The sequence below is a fragment of the Centroberyx affinis genome, unplaced genomic scaffold, assembly GCF_046629955.1.
Source record: "Centroberyx affinis isolate AG114_WGS23_722 - 3 ecotype Tasmania unplaced genomic scaffold, CSIRO-AGI_Caff_v1 ptg006592l_1, whole genome shotgun sequence".
Classification (NCBI taxonomy): Eukaryota; Metazoa; Chordata; class Actinopteri; order Beryciformes; family Berycidae; genus Centroberyx; species Centroberyx affinis.
In genome coordinates, this window is record NW_027283341.1 from 9699 (window position 1) to 37484 (window position 27786).

Sequence of the window (27786 nt, forward strand, 5' to 3'; positions counted from 1 at the left end):
TACCTAAATAAATACTTTTTAAATGGCATTTCTGCTTTATTGTATAGTTAACAATGGAGTTAGTCAGGAAAGATGGGGGGGGGGGGCTGGTTATCAACTGGCTCTGTCAACCCAGGATTTACCTATCAGCTATGAGTGTGTTCACATGAAAGAGGCGGGGTTTGTAACAAATAGCCAATCACATGCAACATGGACAGATCCAGATCAGACAATTCGGATAAGATGAAAGTATTGATCCCTGTGGGGAAACTAGATTGTTGCACAGCAAAAGTAATATGATTCAGCGAGGAAAAGGACATAGAATAGGCCTATAAAAACTAGAAAATAATAGTCTAAAAGTAGGCGAAAATAATAAAATAGGCTAATCAAACAATAAAAGCCATAGAGAACAGACCTAATTATAGGATGATATAAGCCCTAATATTTCCTGCTGACATTTTCAATCGGAAAGAAATGGATAGCAACTAACACTGGGTTCTTCTCTCAAGAAGAACAAATTCTTCAAATGAATAACTGTCAGCATTACAAAACATAACCGTGAAAAGTAAAAGTTGTTTCTGCTTCCAAGGCTAGAGAGGATGACTGGAGGAACTGTCTGTCATCAGGACACAGTGGGCATATTTTTCATTGATAAAATAGTTTGTGGCACACTGAGGCTGTAAAAAGATTTTCTATTCATAAAGTCGGCCTCATGTTCTTCGGGGCTGCGGTGATGGAATATGAAATAGCTGACATTGAACCAAACACCGTCGGGAATCCAATTAAAGTCAGCACAATTAATATATGCAACAGTAACTTGCATTAATAATATGGTCAATTAAGTAGCCTACCTGCTATTTCTCAGATATAATAAGTTATCATGGAAAACAATGTGATTCTACTGGTCTGTAAACACGTCGCCCTGTGAACAGCACTTCTTACTGTCTGTTCATTCAAAAATACCCAAACAGTTTTCAGTTTTTTATTGTGATTTCCATTCGTATATTTGTCCATATCGGGATCCTGTAGGAATGGTGACTCCCTGTTTCCAGAGAGCTGATTGGTCAGAAGGCCTTTCATACGTTTTGATCCGATGAACCCTGAACTTAACCTGCTCCGGAGCAGGTTAGCCGTGCAGCACGAGTTACCATGGTGATCTACCCCGGTTAAAAGTATCCCTAAAAACCCAGGGTTACACCTGAAGTTACCTCGCTAACCCCAAATCCTGCTTCGTAGTAAAGGCCCCTGGTGTTGTGCCAAAATGTGTACCCCCCCCGAAAAAAAGTTTTCCCTTGGCACTATGTGTTGTTTTGCCAGATTCAACCTCGCAGTTACACGGTTTGAACTGTAGCCGACTGAGCCACAGTCACACTTCACTTTGTAATAAAGACTCCCACGCAGCCGCATTTGTTTTTTTTTTTTGTTTTTTTTTATTGCAGTGGATTACATAACAGGTATTCAACATCAGTCATTGTAAAGTCAATACAACAAGTGAGCGGTAAGTTTGGACAAAACGCTCGCAAACCAAACACCCCCAGATCTAAACTGCTTCCTTTTGACGGAGAATAATTCCCTGAAAGGTGCGTCTTGTCAGCCATTCAAACGTATGATGACTTCATTCACACGCGGGCCGTTCAAGTCCATGGATCGGATGTCAGCGGTTCGGTTGTGAGCAGCGAATGAGAGCGCAGCCCCCGGTAAAAAATCGGTGGAGGCGGCAGAGAGAGAGAAACCCGTTTGTTTTGCTTTGTGGGGGGAATTCACTCACAGATTTCCTCAGGTTCAGCTCACACCCAAATGCGTTTCCCACAGCCTTATGCAACGCTTTGGAAAACGTATTTCTAGACCACAGGACATTATTAGATGGCTGGGGAGACTTGTGATGGAAACTGACGGTCTGCGGTACAAAATATACAGTTATTACTCTCATAGTGCCATTGGGGCCATTTTGTCTATTTTCCAGCGAGGTGGGAGGGTAAATTAATGTGCTGCAAAAATCTAGAGCTGAACAAGAGCCGCGTTTCATAGGCTTCATCTTACAGTCGGCATTTAAGTCGATGGAAAGTATATTTAAATATCATATCCGAGCCCAAATGCTGTTTCCCCTGCCATGTCTTTCCATGCAGGAACGACAAGAGCATCTTATTAAATTTTTAAAAAAATGGCACGTATGAGAGTGTATGATAGTCAATTACAGGTTCTTTAATACTGCTTCCACTGCAGTCGGTCTGACAGAATCACAAGGCTTGTTAAATACTGAACTAGTCTGAAATGGCTACAGAGATCCTGCTAACGAAAACTAAAAAACACCACTACTATCTCTTAATGCGTACATCTTATTTTAAAAGACATTTGTCCCTTTTCTGGTAGAAACGACAGGTTCGGTCTGAACAAGGATAGAAGACGAGAAGGAGATGAGACAGAATTACAAGTTAGCAGAAGACGCTTTCATCCTGAGGCAGAAGAAGAAGAAGAAAAGAAACACTATCACTCCTCTAAAAGATGATATAAATCCAGTGCATGTGTTGACCGCTGACATAAAAGGATACAAAGTGAGCAGCTAAAGTAGAGACGGCAAAAAAAAAAAAAAAAAAAAAGAGCTTTGTTCCCTCTGCGGTGTGCTCTCGCGTTTCTGTTCCGCACCCACTTCAAAAACATATTTACATCGATAAATTAGCCCGTCTCTCGTGAACGATGAACGTGAAAAGCAAAAAGCAAAAAGCACAAACGCAGGTGGTCGAGGTTGACAGCATCACACTTTCCCTTAGTGATTCCCTACAGTGTGATTACAGCTGAAACTACTGAAATACTTCTAAGATAGAACAGAATTTAACAAACTGGCTCCACATTTCATGGCGACAAAAAGGGATTCCCTCATTCAGTACAAAGACATTTTCCGACAATTTAAAAAAAAAAAAAAAAAAGATTTTCACAAGAGAAGCACGCTTACAGTATGAATTAAAACTTGAGATGTATGCAAATGCGTCTGAGCTACGGCGTCCAATCAAGGAAATCCAGCGAATAATGTGATGAAGGAACTAACAGCAGGTCGGGTGATAATCTCAGAATAAAACGACTGAGAAGAATTTTCCAATCAGGAAAGACGTGAAAAGAGATGGAGAGTGATAAACAGAAAAAAAAAAAAAAAAAAAGGTTTAACACTATATGCTGGTTGACACATAATCAACGTGTGTGTGTGTGTTTATGTGTGTGCTTGAGCTGAGGGGTCCTGATGGATTTCTATTTAAAAACAGCAGGTTACAAAACATGTTTTTAAGACTCTGTGTGTGTGTGTGTGTGGTGTGTGTGTGTGTTTTGGAGGGGGAGGTTACTGAGGGGTTTCAAAACATTAGGTTATAAAACGTTCTGTAGATTCTTGTGTGTGTGTTTGAGCTGAGGGGTCCTAATGGATTTCTATTTAAAAACAGCAGGTTACAAAACATGTTTTTAACACTCTCTGTGTGTGTGTGTGTGTGTGTGTGTGTGTGTGTGTGTGTGTGTGTGTGAGTGTGTGTGATAAATGCATATGCCAGATCATGGACCCTCTAACCCCATAAATCTTCGGTCCGGCCAAACTTGTAGATCAGAGTGCTAGAGAGGGAGAAAAAAAAAAAAAAAAGACATAATGTACTTTGACGCTGCATTGCATTCTGGTCTATTTTCTGCTACTGTGGGTGGAGAAATTGGTCTCTCTGCCTCTTCTAAGATGGATTTCTCCCTGTATGATTGTTGAACGTTGGTTTGACGTCACATTGTCTTTGTTCCAATACGAAAAATACACCCAACAAAACACATGGACCCAGGAATGCAAGGTGCATCGCTAATAGCTGTTTTTTTGTTTTTTTTTAACAGTTTAAGTGTTTTAAGGTGGATTTTTCCTTTCCTGATGCTGCACAGTAAAATGTTATGACACTACACTATCTGACACTTGGCAGGTTTTATCTTCATTTCATCTTTTCAATTTAATTGTTTTATGTTAAATAAAAGTAACAAATTGAAAGATGAAGCAGAATTCTATATTGGTCTGTTAACCAGGTTCTGCTTGATGATTTCTTTCTGATTATGATCTTATTCTGATTAAGATAAGATAAAGGCATTTGGTAACACTTTATAATAACCATCATTAATAAATGGTAAATTGATAGTTAATTAAACTTTAGTTAATAGTTATTTTACTGTTAACAAACAATGATCATTAATAATGTTTACTAATTATTAGTAATGCTATAATTTATGTTATTTTATCATTAGTTTGTGTAATATAAAATCATTTGTTTATAAATGATATATTGTATCATAGCTGATAAGAGACGGTAAAAAGGGTAAAAAGCTATGACACAATATATAATTTATAAACAAATGATTTTATATTACACAAACGAATGATAAAATAACATAAATTATAGCATTACTAATAATTAGTAAACATTATTAATGATCATTTCATTGTTTGTTAAAAGTAAAATAACTATTAACTAAAGTTTAATTAACTATCAATTTACCATTTATTAATGATGGTTATTATAAAGTGTTACCAGGCATTTGCTTGACAATTTAAGTAGTCAGAGTATTGCCTAATCAGGTTAAGTTCAAATTATTAGTGTGCATGTAAACATATTAAAAATGTGACAAAATGTGAATCTTAAGCATTTTCACTCCCTCCTGCTGCATTTGTTACATTTCTTTTAAAGTGATGAAAAAGAAAATTGTACATAATCAGCTATAGTAAGACAATTAAAATCATAATGTTTTGTTGGTAAATATCATGTAGCCCTACTTTACAGCAGGTTTGTTATTTGACTGTTGATAAAAAGCTGATGTAAGTTTCACATTATCCTCACCTGAAGAAGATGAAGGCATTCTGGAAGAACACAGCCAGGCCGGGCGCCACTTCCTTTTCTACAGAGAGAGCAAACAACATGGTAGAAGAAGTAGTTAGTTGAAGGAGAGTAATTGTACACACATCACATAGGTGCAAGGCTATCAGAAAACTCATCTCTCTATCATGACGGCTCTCCCTACATATATGGGTATTTCTCTAGACCCTGACACACATATCTGTAAATTTCCTTATTGTGTGTTTTCATTGTGATTTTTCCTTATTGGGATTTTTTCCTTATTGTGATTTGATCTAGCTGACTTTTTTATAGAAGGGTGTTAAGACGCAATTTCTTACATGAATTTAAGATTTCTTCTTTTTCTCTAACTTAGGTGATGTAGATTTTGATATATGGGATGTTGTACCTGATATTATGTTTATGCTTATATATAAGATTTACATGTATGTTTGATATTTTTGAAGTTTGGCCTTTGTACTACTGTTTTTTGCTCTATGTATCTGTTTTCTATACTTTATTGAATTGTTAATTATTTTTGGATGTTTATCACCCTGGGCTGTTTGGATGGTTAACCACACCTGCCATCATAGAGCTTGTCAGCCTATGGGTGAGCATGATGTATAAATATGGGTGTGGTTTCCATTTTTCAAGCATTTTGACCTGATGAAGATCCAAGTAGGATCGAAACGTTGTCACTATTAAACTTTTGTGGCATGGAGCGAGTGTGCAGAAGTATTAGTTAGCAGAGCTGTGGACTTGAGTCATTGTGACTTGGACTCCAGTCGACTCGAGTCACTGTTTTGATGACTTGCAACTTGACTTGACAGAAAATAAATGACTTGAGACTCGACTTGGTCTTGGAAGTTAAAGACTTGTGACTTGAGACATGATGACTCGAATGACTTGTTTGTGTCCATTTTATGCTTTCAGTTTAAATATTAAATATAAAATATTAAAATGTTCAACGTTGTCAATGTTCACATTACAAGTGTCTGTAGTGTGTAGGGCTGCAACTAACGATTATTTTCATTGTCGATTAATCTGTCGATTATTTTCTCGATTAATCGATTAGTTGTTTGGTCTATAAAATGTCAGAAAATAGTGAAAAATGTGGATCAGTGTTTCCCAAAGCCCAAGATGACGTCCTCAAATGTCTTGTTTTGTCCACAACCCAAAGATATTCAGTTTACTGTCATAGAGGAGGAAAGAAACCAGAAAATATTCACATTTAAGAAGCTGGAATCAGAGAATTTTGACGTATTTTTCTTAAAAAATTACTCAAACCGATTAATCGATTATCAAAATAGTTGCCGATTAATTTAATAGTTGACAACTAATCGATTAATCGATTAATCGTTGCAGCTCTAGTAGTGTGTAACGTTACCCGGTATGCGAGCGCACACTGGGAATGGCGTTGTCATGATTGGATGACGAACCTGTCAGTCAAGCTCCTCGCTACCTGACGTTTTTTTCAACGAGAGGCACTCGTTAGTCGTTACACCCTCCTGCTCTAGACTATTTGGTATTTCTGGTGGTTACACACACACACACAGTATGATCAGATCTTTATACGGTCTATGGATCAGATCAGATCATCATGGCGGCCGCGACTGTGCCAAGAATCGTCACTTTCAGATTAAAAAATTTCAAATGTGAAGGAAAATGGCGAACTGCTGAATGCAAGACCTGCTCATCAAAGATTTCTGACAGCCAGACACAACATCAAACTTTGTTCATCATTCGAAGACTCATTCGGATCAGTAAGTGTCTGTGAGGGCCGATGTTAGCCAGATACCATCTGTTCTCTCACAACTCCGTAGCTTGCTAACGTTAAAAAAAAAAGTGACTTGACTAAGGACTCGACTCGACTCGACATAACCTGTGACTTGACTTGACTTGCCCAAGAAAAAATGACTTGGGACTTGCTTGAGACTTGGACCAAATGACTTGGGACTTGCTTGAGACTTGGACCAAATGACTTGGAACTTGCTTGAGACTTGGACCAAATTAATTCAGTCACATGTCTGGTAGTTAGTGTCGTTGCATGTGTGCCTGGTAATGTCCTTGAAGGCAGAGAGAGAGATGAAATTGTCCAATTTGAGAGTCTTTTGTAGTTCTTTGTAACTGTGACAAATTTGCGGCAGCTTCCTGTAGCAGCAGGTCTGCTGCACATCCTGCTGAGCGTTCCTCATTCCAGTTTGCTGCTCCCAGTGACTGGAATGAGGAACGCTCAGCACGATGTGCAGCAGACCTGCTGTTACAGGAAGCTGCCGCAAATTTGTCAGATGCAAGAGCAAGCAAATGGATTTTCCATAAAGTGTATAAAAAGGGTCAGTTAAAAATCACAGAGGTCTGTCCTACTGGGAGCGTTGGTGACAAACCTGATGGCTGAGTGGAACAGACCGACCCGCTCGAGAGCTCTCTCACCTGCAAACCTATAACTCACATCACCGGAATTTAAAATGGGTTTCATGTCACTGGGCCATGAAGAGTTTGGCAGAGAGAGTGAAGGAGGAACAGTTACGGTACAAAAAGCCAAGTCTTGCTTTGAAACTTGTCTGAAGTTAGCTTTACGTTAATGCAAAATGGAAAATGAAAATGCAGTCCCACATTAGCATTTTCATTTTCCACTTTTACGTGCATTATTTGAGCCGAAATTAAACTTTAAATGCAATAATCCAATTTGCATTTGAATTTTCATACACTAGAATGGAAATTTGCTGGCAATATTAAAATGTTAATGAAAAAGACATTTGACATTTCATTTTCAAAACACATGCTCCGGTTTATAGTTATTATGTGTGCAACATTTAAGTCAAAATTAAAACAAAACTTCAATAATCCCATGGCATTTTCATGCTCCTGTCATGCACAATCAAAGACAATCTGAAAATGCAAATGAATAAGCCATTTGACTTTCAAAGACTCGCCCTGCTTTGTGGTTCACAATATTCAAATGTTAATTCAAATGTAAAGAGAGAGAAGCAGCGCCTGTTTTTGCCCGTTTCAATCCCACAATGAAAACGCATTTTCATTTTCCTATTTACATAAACATTTGGATAAAGTTAACTGTACGCTTAAGGCTAGATCTCATCGCTCACTACGCCGCCCTGCTCCCTCTGAAACATGTTTTCAGCTGTACTGCTCCTCCTGATATGCAGCAGTAACCTGGAGTTTAGAGAAGCCTGTGACTGGAAAGAGTCCCAGATCCAGATTCAGTGGAGCTCAGCGCCCAACAGCAGAAGACGAGGTTTCACTGGGAAGCTACAGGGTGCTGCCGAGAAAGAGCTTACAAGCTCAGTCAATTTTCCCAGGATTAAAAAATTAAGAAAATGCACCTGCTAGCTGATGAGCTAAATTCATTGTGTAAGCAGATTATTTAAAAGACCTCAAGTTAATTTATTTCTCTCAATCACTGAATTTCACATTTCTGGTGTGAATCCCGATCCCCCAGGTCTCTAGGATTATTGTCAGGGGATCGTGGCACATTTCCTGCCTCAGAGCTGATATTACTACTATAATATTACGTTTTTATTTAAAAGTTTAGACAACATTGTTGACCTCGCAAAATTTTTCTCCTCTCCCATTAACTGGCTATGCAGCAGCTCCGGGCTGTGCATGGCTGTATCGTCCAAAAAACTGTTTTTGGTCTGTGAAAGTTTCAAGCTTTTGGAAAACATGATGGTGTTCCCCTTGTTGTCCTGGGTTGTGCTTTTCAGACTTCAGGCTGGTGCTGCAAAAACAAGTCTATGCCAGGGACTCTCAACTGTTTTCAGCTGTTTATTTTCTAGACCTTTCACACCAGAAGCGGCAATGCGCATATTTTGCGTGAGTTAGAGCGCAAGCTGGAATTTCGGCTACAGAAACATATTTTCGGCTTTCACTAGCGGGGGTCACCAGCAGTTTATTAAACAATTTCAACAGCCTATGGGTTAGTTTTCTGTAAATAGTCCGTTTTAAGTTAATGCTTTACGTCTTAACATCGTTCAAAGCAGCTGAATAATTCAACAATGATACTATCTAGGCTTCTTTTGAATATGTAAATAACGCAATATAATTTTTCTAACCTCATATCCCCATCCTTTCGGATATTATCTGCCATGCCTGTGACTTTTTGGCCAGGTTCCAATATGTTTTTAATGTGGAGTTATATAACTCCTTGGTGCTCCGGCGCCTACAAAACGTTCGCCTCCTGTAAACGTCAGAATGCCATTGGACGGTCAGCGTATTTGGAGGTTAAAGTTCAATATAGTTGAACTTTGGGCACAAAAATGGGCTTACCTGATGCGTCTTCTGAGTAGAAATTGGTTAAGTGAATATGTCACTGTAGCCGCTCATTAGAATGTGCCTTCTACGGAGGTGTCTGGAAACAGCGTGTCTTTGTCTTTGTCGAAATCAAATGCTGCAGCACCGTTTTCTAGATGCAGCCTTGATTTGCGTTCAAATTTAATATTCTGCTCATGCAGTAAACACTGGTATGCAAACCAGAGAACAACAGCAAAGGCAATAACCTGTCCACGCTGCTGGTGCACAAGCCTATGCTCCATTGTGTTATGTTTTTTTCCCGGGAAGTACAGAAGTCCCGCACGAAAATTCAGACTAATGAGGGACCAGTTTGATCGCGCATGCCGTTTGTTTGCAAATCTTGGTCCGCTTAGAAATATTGCTGTGTGAAAAGAAACTGAGCCAAGGGTTAACTGCAACATTGAAACAAATTAGTCGCTGATTTGGAACAAAGCGAACAAACTACAGGTGTGAAAACGCCCTTAGTTTCTTTTATCAATCAATAAGTCATGAGCATGTAAATCATCTACATGTCTTTAAAAGAAGACGAGTAAAAAAAGAGGTAGGGCTACATGGGCTCACTAAGGCACGTTCACGCCAAACCTATTTACCGTGGTTCATTCAAACTGTGAAGTGTTCACTCCTTTAATTGAGTTCATTTGGACAGATGAGAACAATGCCTACAACGCCTAAAAATACAAGTCTGTCCTCTTCCAGGAGAACTGCAGTGCGGTTTGTTAGGAGCCCAAAAACCTTCACCTCATGATGTCGATTCCCCACGGATATAGGATATAATGGAAACTATACAGCTCCACAATATCGCCAGCTGACAAAATTAATGAGGTGGTCGAGTCGGATAGCAAGTGCCAGACAAGAGTGAGAGACGGGGGAATAATGAAGCCTACAAGTCGCTGGTGTGAATACGTCTTCCTGCGGGCTTATTATATGACTTGGGGTGCTGGAGCAGAGCATTGTGTACCAGAGCCGACTCCAGTGTGTCTCGAGATTATGCTGAAATATGAAGAAAAAATACATCCAATGTGAAGTCCAGGAAAGGTAATATGAGTGGCATTGAGCTGAATGGATGGATGAAGCTGAAGAGGGATGGAATGGATGAAGCTGAAGGGCGCACTCAAGCTGAATCCAATTTAAAGCCCTGCAGCTATATTTATTCCTGAAAAACATTAGAGCAGAGGATAAACACTGGGGAGTGAAAATTACTGATGTTATTGAATCTCAAGTTTAACGTGTCCTGTTTTCATTTCCCCAGGGCGAATTCATTTATTTTGAGCAGCATATTGTTAGTTCCTAGAGAGGCACGACTTGCCAAGTTGAGAGTGAACATCTGGCACGATCCTTTTATGTGCCGAGTTTCAAAATCAGTCGAGCTCAAAGAAATATAAAGCTCAAAAGGTGTTTTGGCATTAATGTATTGTATCCATGGGGTTTCAGAGGCAGGACTGGAGTCAAGACCGCCATAATCGAGTCCGACTCAAGTCCAACGCCAGGTCCGGTCGAGTTTGAGTCAAGACCGAGTCCAAAAGGGGTTGAGACCACGTCAAGACTGAGTCCTGAACAGATCGAGTCACATTCAAGTCCAAACTGGAAATAAGCAATAAACAGGGTATTATGCCTTTCTAAATGCAAAAATGACAATAACAGAGTTTCTTCATTTTCTCTGGACGATTTATCTGCAAAGGAGCTCTGCATTAAACCCTTAAACATCCACTAGCAGGACTAGCATTTTATTGGAGGTAAGGTGAAAAGGTTTAAAAAAAAAAAAATCATAGCTATGCTGAGGAAAAAGCAGAGTCAGGCAAAAAAAAAGAAAAAAGAGTCGACATTTAATAGTGGCTGAAACCCAAGACAAGCCCGTGACAAGTCCAGACAAGCCATGTAATTGCTATCCCTACTCGAATTATCAGACTGAGTTTTTGTGACATTTACAGTCACCTACTCATTGTACTGAGTCACGCCAGAAGCTGCACTGCCAGCAACAAGGAACTCAGAGGAGAATCTTGGAACTATGATAGATAAGTTGAATTTTGAGAGCAACACAGATCTCATCTGTAAAAAAACTGCAGCAGTGGCTTTATTGCCTCAGAAAATTGGCCATGACTCTGATGACCTCGTTTTTTCAAAGCGTACACTGGGCCTTGCTCAACCGGGGCAAGTAAAGTTGAACTCTGAAGCAGAAAACGGAGGATGAACTCCCTCCCCCCAATTTGAGCGAGGAAATAGATTTTTCAAGTCGACGAGCGATACGGCGGCGGTGACAGCCGTCTACAGCACCCGTGGGAGAGGATATATATCAGTCTGTCAGTGTGATGGAAGTGATGGGTCATCAGACGAGATGGAGTTAACTCCGGGGATCTCATTTCTTGCAGCAGAGAAGTAAAGAAATTACGCATTACATCATCATGGCAGAAACCCACGTAAAGGTGAAAGTGAAGGGCGCCCTGGTGTCTCACTGAGTAGAGTCCTTCCTGCAGCAAATGGTAAATGGACTGCATTTATATAGCGCTTTTCTAGTGCATGTCCTTCCCTCTCTCTCCCATACCTTCCTGTCTCTCTCTCTCACACTGTCTCTATCAAAAATAAAGCATAAAAAATGTCAAAAAAAAAAAAAAAAAGGTGAAAGCAAAACATTTACCGATACGACAGGATCTGATATGACGACACCTTGTGCGATTAAATTAGGGCGAGCGCCTAGGATTAAGTCTAACAATGTATTATGGCGCCCCAGAACCATCCAACGCCTCGATACCCAACCTCAGCACCGGCCAGACCTACACTCACTTAAAACTACACTCCCAGTCAAAAGTCTGGACCCACCTGATTGAATGCACTATATTTTTCATTCTCTTAAAGCCATTTTGATCTAAAGGCTTCTGCTTAAATGCTTGAAATGTGTTTCTTCGACAAATATAAATAGTGAAGTTGATCCTATGTATGAATTTCTTTCCAAAGCCTTTGCCTTTCCATCAAGGCAAAGAATCTAAAATATAAGATAGTTTTGATTTGTTTAACACTTTTTTGGTCACTGCATAATTCCATTTATGTTATTTCATAGTTTTGATGTCTTTACTATTATTCTAAAATGTGAAAAATAGTAAAAATTAAAAAATGATGTGTGTGTCCAAACTTTTGACTGGTAACGTACACTGCAATAAAAGTCAAAGACTCATCAGCACAACACCTATATTACATTTTTGTCATTTAGGCCAGTGGTTCTCAAACTTTTTCATATCAAGGATCCCTAATTTAGTCCACATTAGGGCCACGGACCCCCATTTGATGCGATTTTGTCCCTCGGACCCAAATCTGAGAATATTTTTATTGTTAGATATGATTTTGTCCAGAACTCCATGACTATCTGTATTGTAGGGAGAGAGATAACAGTGAAGTTATGATCAAAAGAGTCAGTCTCCTACATTCTACAATTGTTCTTGTCAATGAAATAATGAAGTTTAACAATTCATCAATTTGCTGGGGACCCCCTGGGATGCCCTCAAGGACCCCTGGTGGTCCCCGGACCCCACGTTGAGAACCACTGATTTATCTATCCAGAGTTTGCAACAGTAGAGTAAGCTTCGATTCCCATATCAGCAAAAATCACAAGGTCAGGTTCTTAGCGCTCTTACAGTATTACTGTAACTATACAACAACTCATGTAAGAGAAAAGTACTTGGAAAATGAATAGAATAAGAGCTATGGAGAGAGACAAGAGGGGATTTTTTGTTATTGGAGAGCAAGTAGAAAAGCGATATCATTCAGAGGCAAGAGAGGGTGACAGATCTGTACAAACTATCAAATCTGTTTTCTGCCAAATGTATGGTATCTTCTACTCACTGAGATAAAAAAAAAAATCATGGTACATGTGAATGTAAAATCACAATAAATCGGATTTTGATTCTGCCCGTTGAACACTGAGTCGAGAGTCGTATTGGCCCAGTGGGCTTCGGTATCTTCCATGTAGTGAACACTATGTACATGTAGGCTCTACTCTGACTTGTTTCATTTGTCACGGTACACATGACCCCCACTCTCAGCCATTTTCCCCCTCACTTTCCACTGTGTGAGGTCTGATGAGGTAGAGATAGCTAAATATATATAAATATATATATATAGCAGAGACCGACAGAGGATCCAGCTACAGATATTAAAGTTATTACAGCTGCATCTTTTCTGGCTGCTTCTAAACCAGACAGGGAGAAGGGTGATTTTGTACCTCTGCTATCACACTGCTGCCATTACAAAAATGATGAATGCCATATTTTGTAGGTTTTGGTTTTAGAGAGAAAGCAAGTAAGTAAGTAAGTCGCAAGCAAGCAAGCAAAACAATCTAGCAGGAAGAAAGCAAGCAAGAAAGGAGGAAAACAAAGAAAAAAAAGATAATACGTAAGACAACATTGAAAGCTTGTTTTCTACCTCTTTTATCACAACACTACTATTACTGCCAAACATTCTGTTTCTTGGTACATCTTATTTTCTCACAGTATTGATTCTTCATCTTACGCTTCTGTCGCATTGTTCGGGGGCATTTCTGTGAGTATGAAAGTAGTAGAGCAAGAAAAAAGTAAGCAAGACTGAAAACAAGCAAAGGTCAGAGTGAGCAAGAGACTGTGAAAGAAAATATGAAAAACAACAATTAAGAAAGTAGAGAAGTGTGAATGAAAGCACAAAAGGACATGCAGGAGAGTGGGTAAGGATGAGCGAAGAAAGAGCCTAAGCTAGAAAAAAAAAAACAGCGAGGGAGAGATAAAGCGAGCAATGACAGACGGCAAGAAAGAAAGATGCAGAGAGACAGAGGTACGGAAAGAGACAGAGAGACGAGGGCAAAGAACGAGACAGAAAGAAAATCAGTGCAAGCGTCATGAGCGAGACACTCACTGGTCACGACGTAGGCCCCGAACAGGATCCAGATGGAGGCGATGAGAGACCCAAACATCATCATGAAGCCGATGAACAGCCAGAGTCGAGCTCCTGCAGGGATAAGGGAGGGGCTAATCACTTTCATTAGCACATGAATTACTCGTCACCGCTTCACAGTAGGGCTGTCCCGAATACCGTTTTTTGGGCTTCGGAGCTTCGGTAGTAATCAACAGCGAATATTCGAAGCTTCGGCCGCAGCGGGGGGGTGTGGGGGCGTTTAAGAGTCACGCACCTTCAAACTGCCATACACGGGTAACAGTTCACCCGACAAAGTTCACACATAGTCACAGTTCCTCCTCACAAAAACACAGCGCTGAAAACATGCTTAACATACATATAACTTCAATTTATAGCCCGAGAGAGAGAGAGAGAGAGAGAGATGGTCGAGCGAGCTAGAAAGTGAATGAAGAGAGGGAGCGGTAGTAGTGAGAAAGCCGGTGGATCAGAGAAATAAAACGTTATTCTCTGATTGTTTCACAGCGGTTATGTTCTAAAGCGCAGAGAGAGAGATCAACAGAGAAATGTCTTGCTGCTGCTTCTCCTGAGTTTTGTTCAGCAAATTTGACAATTGACAGCTTGAATTTCAGGTCGTACTTTTTTCTCTGTGCCACCATGGCGATCAGCAAATGTGACTGACATTTGAATGCAAGTAAAAAAAATAAATAAACCGCTTCGCAGCGTCAATGGCAACCGGCTTACGGATTACATATAAAATTACATTTAAAAAAACGAATATCCGAATCCCAAAATTGAAAACCGAATACCTACCCAGCGAACGAATATCCGAATAGTCGAATATTCGGGTCCAGCCCTACTTCACAGTTCAACACACACCCACACAAATACAGATACACACCATGATGAACACAGCTGTCATTCCGGAGCAAGACTTTTTCCATGCTTGTCCAAAATCGGACTATTCAACATACGTGCCATCTGGGGGACGCTTTTGTCCAAAGCGCCTTTCAGTTAAAAGAGTACATACATTTTTAGTACGGGTGGCTGCAGAGGAAACAGAACCACTAACTGTGTTACTGCCTCACTACCCCGAAGTCCCAAATTACTACTACTATTAAAGGATAAGGCTGGTGTTTTTTAATGCATTTCTTACCGACATAGTTTCAATTTTTAAAATCGCTAACTGTTACCATGAAAAGTCAGGCTGTTGTAGTTATTACCAATTCAAATTGGAACAAATTCTTCATTACACCGGGGACTATTTTCAGTGCTACGGAACTGCTTTCCTGAGATCGCAAACTGGTTACAGCCGGCTTATTAAGTTGTTTGAGGAAAACGTCGGCCGGCCCAGTGCATCATGATGATAAATATGCTGCCAGAGCAGCAGCATGACTCTGTGATGGGTTTTTAATTGGTTTTTAATACAATGGAGTTCTATGGCTGCTGGGACATGGCTACATTGACTAGACTTGTTGGCAAAACAAAATCATTGCTGATTTTGTTATTTTCATATGATTTGTTGACGGTAAGAAATGCATCCTTTAAGCGCCAAATGCTGGGAAAATTGGTCTTTGGGGGATAAATCAATAAAGCTCCAATAAAGGTAACTTTTTGAAAAGTTAACCTTTGAATACTTCAGTCGTATACAGTCTTTGTTCTTCGACTGTAATCAAACTTTGTCCCTGCTGGCCACCGTACTCCCTCTCTGACTGCGAGCCAATCAAATCAAAGCAAAAAGATAGCTGTGGGCCACGTTCAACGCTCGCACCATTTTGCTACGGTCCAAAACATTTTGAACAGTTGAACAATCTGTTTGCTCCCAACGGTGTGATACGTTTTGCAACTGCTGTTGAGGTCCGCTTCCAATCCCGTTACGAGGTGATTCTGCATTTTCATTGGCTACGTACAAGCGGCTGTAACACGGATCCGCAATTGGCTCGGACAATTCTTCCAGGAACAGTCACAGAATCGCCTTCTCAGCCAATAACAACCCGTAACAAACCGTTTCCTTTTAGACTTCCTATTGAACGCGCCCCTGTATCAAAGACTGTTGAGTGATGGCCTGTTTCGCTGGCTCTACACAAAGTGGTAACGTCTACACTTTCATATTCCTATGGTTTAATGTATATATTATTTATTTTTTATTATTCTTGGCAGGTGTACTCTTCTAGTTTTCCACCCCTTTGTAGATGAGCAAAAACATTAATTTCAGACACTCTGCAGGTTTTATTGGCAACTTTACAAAAAGCAAGGAGCACTAGGAGAAACTCACCTGTCCTTCCAAGGCAGCCCTCTCCGTACGTGTCCCCTCTCACCTGGCCATTAGAAACGGCATTGATCCTGAAAATTGAGACACAGTCACAGTTAGGATACAAAGAGGAACAAAATCCATCTAAAAGCAGATTGGCCTACATCAGCGGTATTCAACCGTGTGCCATGGAGGGCCGAGCGTATGAAGGTTTTATTTAAAACCTACAGCAGCTGATTTCACTGACTTCCAACCAGAGAGAAGGAACTCATCAGTGACATCACCTGCAGAAAATCAAAACTCCAATATTTAAAGCCAGAGATGAGATGCATTCAGTGTTGCTTTATTGGATTGGAAATTGTCTTCGTAGACCCATTATTTGATTGAGACTTTTAAAAAGGGAGCTTGTATTTTTTACTGATTGTGCGAACAGCACTAAGTGACATTATGGATTTGAACTCTCTGGAGACCAACTGTGGTGTGAAAAACTCTAGACCAGATAATAAGCCCTTAAACAGGGGAAAAAATCTCTGAGTACTGTCACAGTGTCCACAACCTCAGTAAGATAAGATACAATGAAACTTAAATTAAACCTGTTAGGAAACTCGGTCATGCAGCAAATAGTAACAAGATACAGCAGAACAGTGGAGAAAAAGAAAATGTACATAAGCAGTGTTTCCCCTATGGTTTCTATGTGTCTGCCGGCACCAGAAGGGCTCTTGAGACCTAAGTACATACAGTACATTTTAGCACAGTAATGAGCAGGAGAAATGTATGTCTAGCTTACATATGAGGTGTCTCAGGATTTAGGAAAATACACTTTTATTGAACATAATAAAAGTATAATATTTAATACAATTATTGACATGTATTGTCAATTATTAATTCTTTCTTCTCTTGATCAGCCAATCTTTTAAACTCATCTGAAAATTCAAACATGTGATTTGACAAATAAGCTATTAGTTTATGTGTGATAATAATATGTAACGTTAATATCTCTGTGAGGGAATCTGTCAGTTGTCTTTGAGATTGACAGCTTTCGCGCGTCACGGTGGCCCTCGCGCACAGTAAGGCCCGCCTCCAGGAAGAAGAAAACAATCGGTGCGTGTGGAATACCTACTATCTTTGTATCAAGATGGATCTTCCAAATGTTGTGTATTTCACAGATATGTGTTTCCTTGCGTATTGCTATCAAATGATTGCGTTTGCTGTAACGTTACTGTGCGATACGTGAAGTCGCAGGACCTTTGGCGAATGGTAATCCTGAATCCGTGATCAGCATTGCTTGCTTCAATTAGATGCGTTTACATGGAGCCTTTTAATCAGAATAGCAGCCCAATCAGAATAAAAATGCCTCATATAAACTCAATCAGAATAAACTGCCGATCCGAATGAAATTTCATTCCGTTTGAGAGGCTGTTTAACCCTTTCATAATCCGGTCGATGGATAAAATTTCGTCATGTAAACACTCATTCCGATCACTTTCTTTATCTCGCCTCTTTCTGCACACGCTCGCGCATTTAACGTAAGTAACGTCAATAACGTTTCCCTTTTTTCCGGGAGGATTCGAATGGATGTGTTTGTTATTAACCCCGGGGCGCTCAGGCTTGATGTGGGCGGTGCAGCCCGTTTTTATATCAAGTCCTGACTCCGCCTCTCCGGGCCAGTTTCGGTTTACAGCGGTGAAAATTACAAATGGACCCAATCATTGCGGGGGCAAAACAAAACGTCTTTTTCTGACACTTATGCAGTCGTATGTTTTGATAAAACTGTTGCTTCATCAGAAAGAACAGCAGGAAAGAAATAACTGACGCAGGTCCATCATCTTAAAAACGTAAGCCCATGTTAGAGTGCTGGATTCGGTGTTTTGCGCATGTCAGAAACTTTTATTATGATTACATACTGTGGAGCATGTAAACGCACATCTTAATGCGATCGTTATATTTAGCGCTCAGGTAAACACTTGTGTGGCAATCTTCCTTCGGAATGATTTCATTCAGAATGAAAAAAAAAATGTCTCATGTAACCGCAGCTTGACATCTACCCGGTGCTTGTTGTTATCATCGTTGTGCTGACATTATCAGGTAAGCGCAAAGTTTATATGCTTTACTCACAGCTGTGTGAATTGACCTGGATATGAAGCGTCCGTAGCGCAAAATAATATAACGTTAGTTTCTAAAGAAGACGGAGCCCTCTCATCTCTCCGTTTATATGCTTTACTCACAAGTGTGTGAATTGACCTGGATATGAAGCATCCGTAGCGCAAAATAATATAACAAAGAGATAAGAAGGACCCCTCTCCTCTCCTCTCTAATTCAGCAGCGGCGGTCATATTTCAGCAGCGGCGTAACGCTGCTGCTAGGTGCATATAGGGGAAACACTGATAAGAATATAGCGATATATATATATATATATATATATAAAAACATACACCACTGACAATTTCAATACTAGAACACTGTTGGTTGCGTATGATTATGACCCTCTTCTATCAATGACTGCCAATGGAGAGGCACCAGAAATTGTCTTCTGGTGACACCATAACTAAGCAATTAGATCTTGTACAGTAGTGATGCCAAATCTAGATTAAACTGAACTCTAAAGGTAATAGACATAACGTGAATTTTGACAGCTGAGCAGAGCAACCAGTGAATTCAAGTAATGAATTCAAAATGTTAAAAACGAGTTCCTGCAGCTTTTTACAGCATCTTTCCCCAATCTTCTCCCAGTAGACTATTAAAATATGCTTATTATTCAGGACGGCACTGTTAATCCTCTCTCTCTCTGTTTCAGTCTGTCTCTGATTATTTCCAGAGACAGACAGGCATATGAACGGACGTTGACCGGCGCTTACATGAAGAACGCTATGGTTGAGAAGACCCCGCATGTGTGGAAGGCGTGGTTCATCTCCGCCTGGGTCGGGTACGTCACCGCCGCGTCGATCATGATCCACCAGCCTGTGAAGAACTGGGAAAGAGAGAATACAGGGTTAACATGCACAGTATTTGAATACAGAAAGTAGCAGTTCCTTCATTTGATTTCATGTCCCGCTTTCTGTTTTGATGCGGGGAAAGAGGATGGAAAGTAGGGTTGGGTATCGAGAACCGGTTCCAATCTAGGCCCGGTTCCAAATTGACTAATTCACCGGAATCCATAAGCGACCGCACTGACAATTCCTCTTATCGATCTTAAAGCATTTTGAACCCAATAAAGCGCTAAATACAGTCAGCGGCAAATATTTTGTTTTTGTTCTCTGAGGGTGACCTCCAATTACTTGCATTGTTTCACTTGCTCTTGTATCTCCCCTCTTTATATGTGTGTATATTGATGTTTAGGGCTGCAACTAACGATTATTTTCATTGTCGATTAATCTGTCAATTATTTTCTCGATTAATCGATTAGTTGGTCAAAAATGTGGATCAGTGTTTCCCAAAGCCCAAGATGACGTCCTCAAATGTCTTGTTTTGTCCACAACCCAAAGATATTCAGTTTACTGTCATAGAGGAGTAAAGAAACCAGAAAATATTCACATTTAAGAAGCTGGAATCAGAGAATTTTGACGTATTTTTCTTAAAAAATTACTCAAACCGATTAATCGATTATCAAAATAGTTGCTGATTAATTTAATAGTTGACAACTAATCGATTAATCGATTAATCGTTGCAGCTCTATTGATGTTAAGTCTATTTAATTTATCGGATTGTACATTTTCATACTTTATATACAGTCCTATTTTTTCTAGTGCTATTCTCGTTGGTAACTGCTGATAGCACAGCTTGATATATGCTTACTGACTATTGGATTATTGCTTGTGTCTGTCTATTGCACTGGATGCCACTTTACTGTTATTGTTTTATTGTTTCGTTTTTGTCCGTCTGCTATTTGCACGTACCAAGCTCAATTCCTCGTACGTGCATAATGTAGTTGGCAAAAATAAATCTGAATCTGAAATCTGAAGTATTTTGTTCTCTAAAGTAAGGCTTTATGGCATTTCATCAGGAGATGGGTTTTCAGCTGACAGGCGAATAACCAGCAGGGCATTTCAGTCAGCTGTCCTCATCTCGCTCGCTCTGCTCTGCATAGCTTCCTGGAGGCAAATGGCAGAACGAGTGAAATTCACTTTCAGTTGTCTCTTCTGTCACTTATTCATGAGCTGGCGAACCTGTTAAAAGCGGTTAAAAAGCTTTTTCTATTTTCACATCATTCGACAATTAATAAGGGAGGCTAGTGGAACTCTGCTCCTCAGCTGTACGAGTCTGTATTTTCTCTAAGGGTGTGTGTCTGACAGCAGGAGAGGAATAGAGACAGCCTTCATCTGTATGCCGCCGTGCATTTGAATGAGTCTACTTTTGCTGTGTGTGTGTGTATATATCTTTCTGATTGGTGTGGTATGTTGAAGTACCACCAGCTTAACCCATCTTAAAACTTCCCTTCAGGTGAAAAGGTCACTCCTTCGCCTCACACAAAAAAGTCCGGCAGACAGCAGCGAGGGAGGGCAGAGCGAGAGAACACTGCACATCTTCACACTTCACATTTTGGCTTTTCAACACTCCCCCCCCCCCCCCCACCTCCACTCCCCTCGCCCCTTAACCTAACCAGTGCTGAGTGTTTTGTATGTTAAAAATTGAAAAATGGCAATAAACGTGAAATCATAAAAAAATTAATCTTTCTTACTTTCTTTCGTATTTTTTTTTTAAATAGCGTTGACATTCCAAAACAACCCAACGGACAGAAATCTATCCGTTAGTAATTCTGTCCGTTTTCTGACGGATCAGTGTGGCCGGAGTTCACTCTGTAGGTGAGTTTGAATCCTCAGTTTTGAGATACAAATAAAGACTCACCCCCTGATTTACGAAGGCAGGCGCAAACCAGGTAGATTTAAAAAAATACATTTTATGTCTGCGCCTAAATTAAAACATGCTTTCACTGGGCGGTAAATAGTGTGATCAAATAAGCTGTTTTTTCTTTAGTAAATCAGGTGCAAGAGCTATTATAATAGTTAGAATAAACCCATCCTTCATTTTTGCGCTCTCTGGCTGACACTCCTTAAAAAACATATTCATCAGTTCTATGGATAATAGACTCATGTATTTTTCCCCCACATATGGGGCAGGCCACATAGATAAATGGCTGTTGTGCGCTGAACTGTGAACCAGCCCCCAGGCGGCAGGTCTAAGCCTTGCTGCCAATTTGACACGGTGGCCAACGGTGGTACTGCAGCCTAAAATTCATCTGCGGCCCAAAAAGCTTTTCCCATAGACGGCCATTGTAAAAGACAGTCCTCTAAAACTGTTCAGAAGATACCTACAACACCACACAAGACCTTAAAACACTCTTTCAATTATGTATTTTTTAATCATGAAGGCCGATTTGTTTAAAAATCACTCAGAGCCGTATAAAAGGCTGTTTTTTGTGTGTGACGTCACCCCAGGGTACGAGCCAATCACGCGCCTCTGAGCTCTGCATCGGGGACGAGCGTCCTGCTTCCTCTCTGCTCCGTCTGTCAGCTGTGTTCCTACAGTCCGGCTTCGCTTTTATTAAGATATTAAGTATTTTACATGAGTAGCTAGGGCTGGGCAATATATCGATATTGTGATATGAGACTACATATCGTCTTAGATTTTGGATATGGTAATATCGTGATATGACATAAGTGTTGTCTTTTCCTGGTTTTAAAGGCTGCATTACAGTAAAGTGATGTCATTTTCTGAACTTACCAGACTGTTCTAGCTGTTCTATTATTTGCCTTTACCCACTTAGTCATTATATCCACATTACTGATGATTATTTATCAAAAATCTCATTGTGTAAATATTTTGTGAAAGCACCAATAGGTCATCCCTACAATATTGTTGCAATATCGATATCGAGGTATTTGGTCAAAAATATTGTGATATTTGATTTTGTCCATATCGCCCAGCCCTACTTACAACTGAACATTTAGCCCACTTCGTAGAAAACACCGAGATATATATCGTGCATCGCCATTCAGCCTAAAAATACCGAGATATGATTTTTGGTCCATATCGCCCAGCCCTATGAGTAGCCCACCGGTATTTAATATGTACAGATAACAACTGATCACCGAAAACTGAGGTTTGGGATTAGGTGTGTTTTCTGTGCTTGTTCATGACATGGAGATGTAGACAGCAAGCTAACTATTAGCCTTGTTTTTAGCCTACTTGACATGTACTCCACAGTCTGTCTGGCGAACCCAGCTAGTCTGACATTACATGCTATTCATCACTTTTGTATTTCGTTGTGAATTAACGTTATGTTCTTTTAATTTTTTTAAATAAACGATTTTAAATAAGTTGCCCTGCTCGTGATTTCTAATTCAGTTTCATGACAGTATTGTATGGTGCTGTGTGGTGAACCTGCTTAGTGACTGTGAGTCTAGCTGCCAGTCAGAGTTACACTGAGTTTCTGAACAGAAGCGTTTGTGGCTGCTGTGTAGGGAAGTGAACCAGGTCCACATTTAGTTCTGACAGATAAACTAACTGTATGATGACATCTTGTCAAACTACCATAGCAAAGTGCTGTAAATGCTTGTGCAAGGATAACTTACAGGGCCAACTTGTGATTTTCATTACCTAGTTCTGCTAAGTAACTCAGAAAATAGCAGGAACTGAAGCTGCATTTAAATGTCAGAATGTAATGTATTTTCCATCTTGTATATAATTTTCTAAATCCTCTTGCAAAAATTTAATAGGTTATTTAAACTAAATTAGATCTACATGTTGACGCTGAATGAACATTAAGTATTGAGGGGCAGACGAATATGAACTTTAGGAGATTCCTTCTCTCTCTGCTCTGCTCTGCTCTCACAGCTGCCCCTCCCCCACCAAACTGCCCGTTCCCACGCTCCCACCTGCAGCTGCTCGCTCCCGACCTGCTCACTTGATGACGAGAGCGCGACTGGGCCAAGGCGGGGCCAAGGCGGGGCCAAGGCTGGGCTCGCTCGTGGGCCCGCTACTCCTGGCGGGAATACGTAAGCAGACACTACTGCGCAAGTTCCGTGGGCCGCACATCACGGAAGTAAACCAGGAAGAAAAAAACTTCCAGCTTACGTTCAAATGAATGGGCGGCCATTTTTCCGTTCAGCCTCCAGTTAATATAGGACCTCCTTGCTGTGAACCCGTTGTTACATCATAAGTATCCATCAAATGACACATTTCCAACAGGTAGGTCTGAAAAGTCTGGGAGAGGTCCGGTCTTAGACTAGCTATAGGAAGCCTGTCTTTGACGTAGGGCTGGGCGATATTGACAAAATCAAATATCACAATATTTTTGACCTTGTAAAATCTCAGAAATCTCACCCTTCCCATGCACACACTAAAAGACTTAAAAGACTGTTGCTTGCCTATCTTCAAAACGTTAACTTTGCAAGAACTAAGAAAAACAGCCTTGTTTTTGCCTTAACGACAATGCATTTTTCAGTTTATCCAATGGGGTTTTCAAAGGTTTTCAGAAGCTGAAGGGTCTCAAAACTTTTTCAACCCATAGACGCTCATGTAATCCTATTAGGGCTGGGCGATACATCAATATTATATCGATATCATGATATGAGACTAGATATCGTCTTAGATTTTGGATATTGTAATATCGTGATATGGCATAAGTGTCTTTTCCTGGTTTTAAAGGCTGCATTACAATAAAGTGATGTAATTTTCTGAACTTACCAGACTGTTCTAAAACGGGGAAGGAAACCCTGTCTTTGCATTTTATTTTGATAAAAGATAACAGTCTTGTTTTAATAAAAGTGCTTGTGACATCTCACATGTGGCTTTGACTTACAACTGAACATTTAACCTACTTCGTAGAAAATACCGAGATATATATCGTGTATCGCCATTCAGCCTAAAAATACCGAGATATGATTTTTGGTCCATATCGCCCAGCCCTAAATCCTATGTATTTAAGTAAAAAACATAAAAATCTCCAAAACTGCAGATAGTTTTCACCCGACGACGATGACATGCATGATGACACTCTGCCTCTCTTTCTCCAGAACACTGACCAGAACTCCCGCGACGATGGACGCCACGGCGTTCCTCCTCTCCCCCCAGTCGATGCATTCACACTCCGGCCAGCGGAAGTTATCCAGGAAGCCAGCCATCTGCAGCCCTCTTCCTCCTTCTTCTCTGATCTTCCTCTTCACAGGTGAACTGGTCCTGGTCCTCCTCCTCCTGGCTCCTTCTGTGTCTGCAGCTGCTTCACCTGCTGTTCCTCACAGACTGACCGAGGGGATCAATTACTCTGTCAAAGTTGCCTGTAGAAGACACAGTAAAGCATGTGGCATTAACATCACTCATACACAGCTGATTCAATACATAGCTTTAGGTGTCCCAGACATGTAAGCAGCAAGTATAAACCTGTCTAGACTAGAGAGATTTTTTAACAGAGGACTCCATATAGCCGTGTTAGCCCCAGATAAGTGCCGTTTGCTCGTATGTAGGTTGTGTCACCAATCTCCATTGAAAAATAAGGCACTTTAATGTTGGTTTACTTATCAACAAAGGCACTTACTTGGGACAGCATGACCTAAGACCTTTTCTGACTTGTTATGATCCAATCTTTACTTCTGTATAAATCCAATACAACAAGCAGCTCTTATTTAAATAAAAATGTCACCTTTTAGAATTGGTTCACCTGTTATTCCCACAAACTTCCTCCACCAAAACAAACCGTTGTGGGCGGTAGGGAGTAAGGTGAGCCAGTTGTAGAAGTTGACATTTGATTGAAATAAAGTGCTACTCGGTGGGTGATCTGTATGCCGAATTGAAGAATTACTTCAAATCAATCCGTAAGACTAATGTCATGTTCTACCAGACATGTACCTTTGCAAGTTAGCAAGGCCACATTTAACTGCCAGATTTTATAACAGAGTTTGGCGTTCCGTGTAGAGTTTCAGGTCCGTATAGATCTATGTAGGCTTACACATATGTCATAAACCCTATGTGTACATCTCTTCAGTCCTAGCGTTAACGTTACATAACGCTATATCCACCGTGACAGTGACACTTGCGAGGAGATCAAACAGAAAACGCCTGATAACTGTCAAATAATAACGTTACTGTAACTTAGCTGATCTGTAGCAGCGCTAGTTATTAGCATAGGGAATCCATTGTGTCTGTTCTTTGGATTGCAGATAGCATCTATAACTACATGATGTTACCTAGATTATGTAGACGTTAACAAGTCACGTTAATGATGGATAACAACAATCTTAGCAAAACACATGTCCTGGGTTTACAAAGCCCTGACAGCATGCTAACGTTAGCTTGCAAACTAACGTTAACGTTAACTGCTAGCTTGTTGGCAACGTTAACGTTAACGTTAGCTAGCACGCTAGTGAAGTTCAAGAATAAACTAGCTAACCTACACTAAACGTTGGCGTCGTGTATAGCGTTAAACGTTTAAAAACAACCCACTATAAAATGCTTTTCTAAGTATTGTTACGTGCCGTTAAAATGGAGATAACGTTATGCCCACCTTATCCGTGGCCAGTGACTGCTTTCAGTTTCCATTAGCATGAGATGCTACTTAGCTAGCTGTGGCCACAGCGTGTTGTGTTGGCGTGATAAACAGTGTCGCTCAAATCAGTGAAGCCTGAACTCAGAGAGGAAACACACGATTTAACCGGGTGACTTGCCACTTTGTCACTGATCTACAGCCAGTTTTGCAATTTCCCTGCTAACGATTAAGGGTACTGAGAAAGACGATAAGGCTGCTCCTTAGTCTTCACTCAAAGACAACTTCATCCAAACATGTGTATCCCCTAAAATATATGTTTCCCCAAGAGGTGTGTCCTCGTTTTGCCCTCAGTGTGTGTTGCTGTTTTGCCACTGCACTAATAAAGGTATTATCATGGGGGGAAACGTGCTTAATGAATAACAAATGATTTATAGCCTGACTTCCCTGCAGAGTCAATCTATTACAGTTTGAGATAATACGATTACAAACGTCCATCTCTATTCATTAGGAGACAACTAGGTAGAGTACTGCCATTCTTTGTTATCCCAAAACATTGTTTTTAAAATGCTGCTTTGCTGTTTGAAAAGCCACTGACAGGAAAACAAACCCCCCAAAAAAGTTGATTTTATTTTAGTATTTTCTCTTGTGAACTTGAGGCTCACTGTCAAGAGGAACATGTTTTAGGGGACACAAATTTTGGCACAACACAGCAGGGATTCTTGATTTTTTTTTCAAGTTTTTTGTTGTAGGCTATTCGTTTTGAATTGTATAACTGTCTACACTGTACATGGGGAGATAACATTGGTGAAACCTATGCTTATAATAGTCATTTTCATACATTCTCTATTTGTGGTCATTTCTAGTGAATATATCCATCTATTTAACTAATATTTGTTGTAACTGACTCATAAAAACCTGCTAATTAGACACACTGGGGTAATAAGGCCTCACACTATGTTTTTCACTGTAACCTGGTTGAACATTCAATAAAACCGATATGAACTTTGAACTGCTTTACTGGCTGACTGATGTGTCACTCATGATATAAAAATATTTGTGATAAGGTGAGTGCACTTTATCACTTATAATCTCATTACTAATCAGATCAGTAATCAGATTAAAGGGAAGGACCACTCAATTTACAATATGACCATCAGTATTTGTGAACACGAACGAGGTTTCAGGTGTTAAAGTTAAATGAGTTTTATTATTTCATATGGTTTTGCTCATCTTGCTCATCACTTTTACAGTCTTTGTACCCAAACGTTATTACAAAAGTTATTCCAAATGTTTTTAACCTTTATGTCTGTTTGTTTTTATGTGGCATGTCTTTGTTTTACGTCTTTTTTTATGAGCCAAGTCAACCATCCTGTTCTCTTACAGTCTCTCATTCCTCACGAGTCACTAATTTAGAGTCCAAGTCAAGTCTGAAGTCAATTAGTATGCGACTCGAGTGTGAGTCACAAACTCCCCAGACTTTCCCCAGTTCAGTTCATACTCCGAAGACATTTCATCTCTTCTTAGCTCGTAGTTCTCTGGTTTCCGGCTTCAGGAGCGAGTTGTTTGTGTTCACAGATATTGAATAACACATCAATTATTAAACAGACTAGTATTAGGACTCGGGGGAAGGGAAGATGGCTTCTGGTCATAAGCGGAATTTGAATGGGTGCAGCCAACAATGCAGAAAATCCCTTGGGATGTGATATATTATATGAAACTTATATGAAACTATACTATATGAAACTATACGAAAAAAAAGCATATTATGAGCAATCAACTATTTTCTGTCGCTATTCACTCTTATAACCTTTATATCAACACATTAATTAGCAAATTGAAATGAAATCTAGGAAAATGAATTTGTAAGGTTGGTGCAGTATACAGTTTTGATGTTGTTGCTGTGATATTGATGCACTAAGATGACACTGTGACTTGGTAAATAAATACACCAAATTTCATCTAAATGCTTCTATGTGCAGCATTTTCTGTAGCATAATAGTTGTGAATTTTAACTGTATTTGTCATTCTGCTGATTAGTTATTTTTGTCCTTTCAGAAATATAACAT

General features: G+C 40.0%; 1 protein-coding gene across 2 annotated transcripts; it reads right to left on the reverse strand.

The window, feature by feature from the left end:
- Positions 1-1407: 1407 nt before the first annotated feature.
- LOC139638843 (transmembrane protein 50B) lies at positions 1408-26029 on the reverse strand. Of its 2 annotated transcripts, XM_071512871.1 has the most exons (7): positions 25739-26029; positions 24264-24515; positions 19098-19210; positions 16267-16334; positions 13995-14087; positions 4821-4878; positions 1408-3570 (listed from the first exon to the last, which is right to left on the reverse strand). In XM_071512871.1, the coding sequence occupies exons 2-7, from the start codon at positions 24360-24362 to the stop codon at positions 3525-3527; spliced, it is 477 nt and encodes a 158-aa protein (XP_071368972.1). In that variant the 5' UTR covers positions 24363-24515; positions 25739-26029; the 3' UTR covers positions 1408-3524. The 2 variants fall into 2 exon arrangements, with proteins under 2 accessions (XP_071368972.1, XP_071368973.1); XM_071512872.1 differs by lacking the exon at positions 13995-14087.
- Positions 26030-27786: the final 1757 nt, after the last annotated feature.

Excerpts from the sequence above, each read along its gene's own strand:
- LOC139638843 (XM_071512871.1), bottom strand. The coding sequence starts at position 24,362 with ATGGCTGGCTTCCTGGATAACTTCCGCTGGCCGGAGTGTGAATGCATC. Across the intron at positions 19,211-24,263 it reads CCATCGTCGCGGGAGTTCTG|TTCTTCACAGGCTGGTGGAT; the intron begins GTCAGTGTTCTG and ends TCTCTTTCCCAG. Across the intron at positions 16,335-19,097 it reads TCAACCATAGCGTTCTTCAT|GATCAATGCCGTTTCTAATG; the intron begins GTAAGCGCCGGT and ends CTCAATTTTCAG.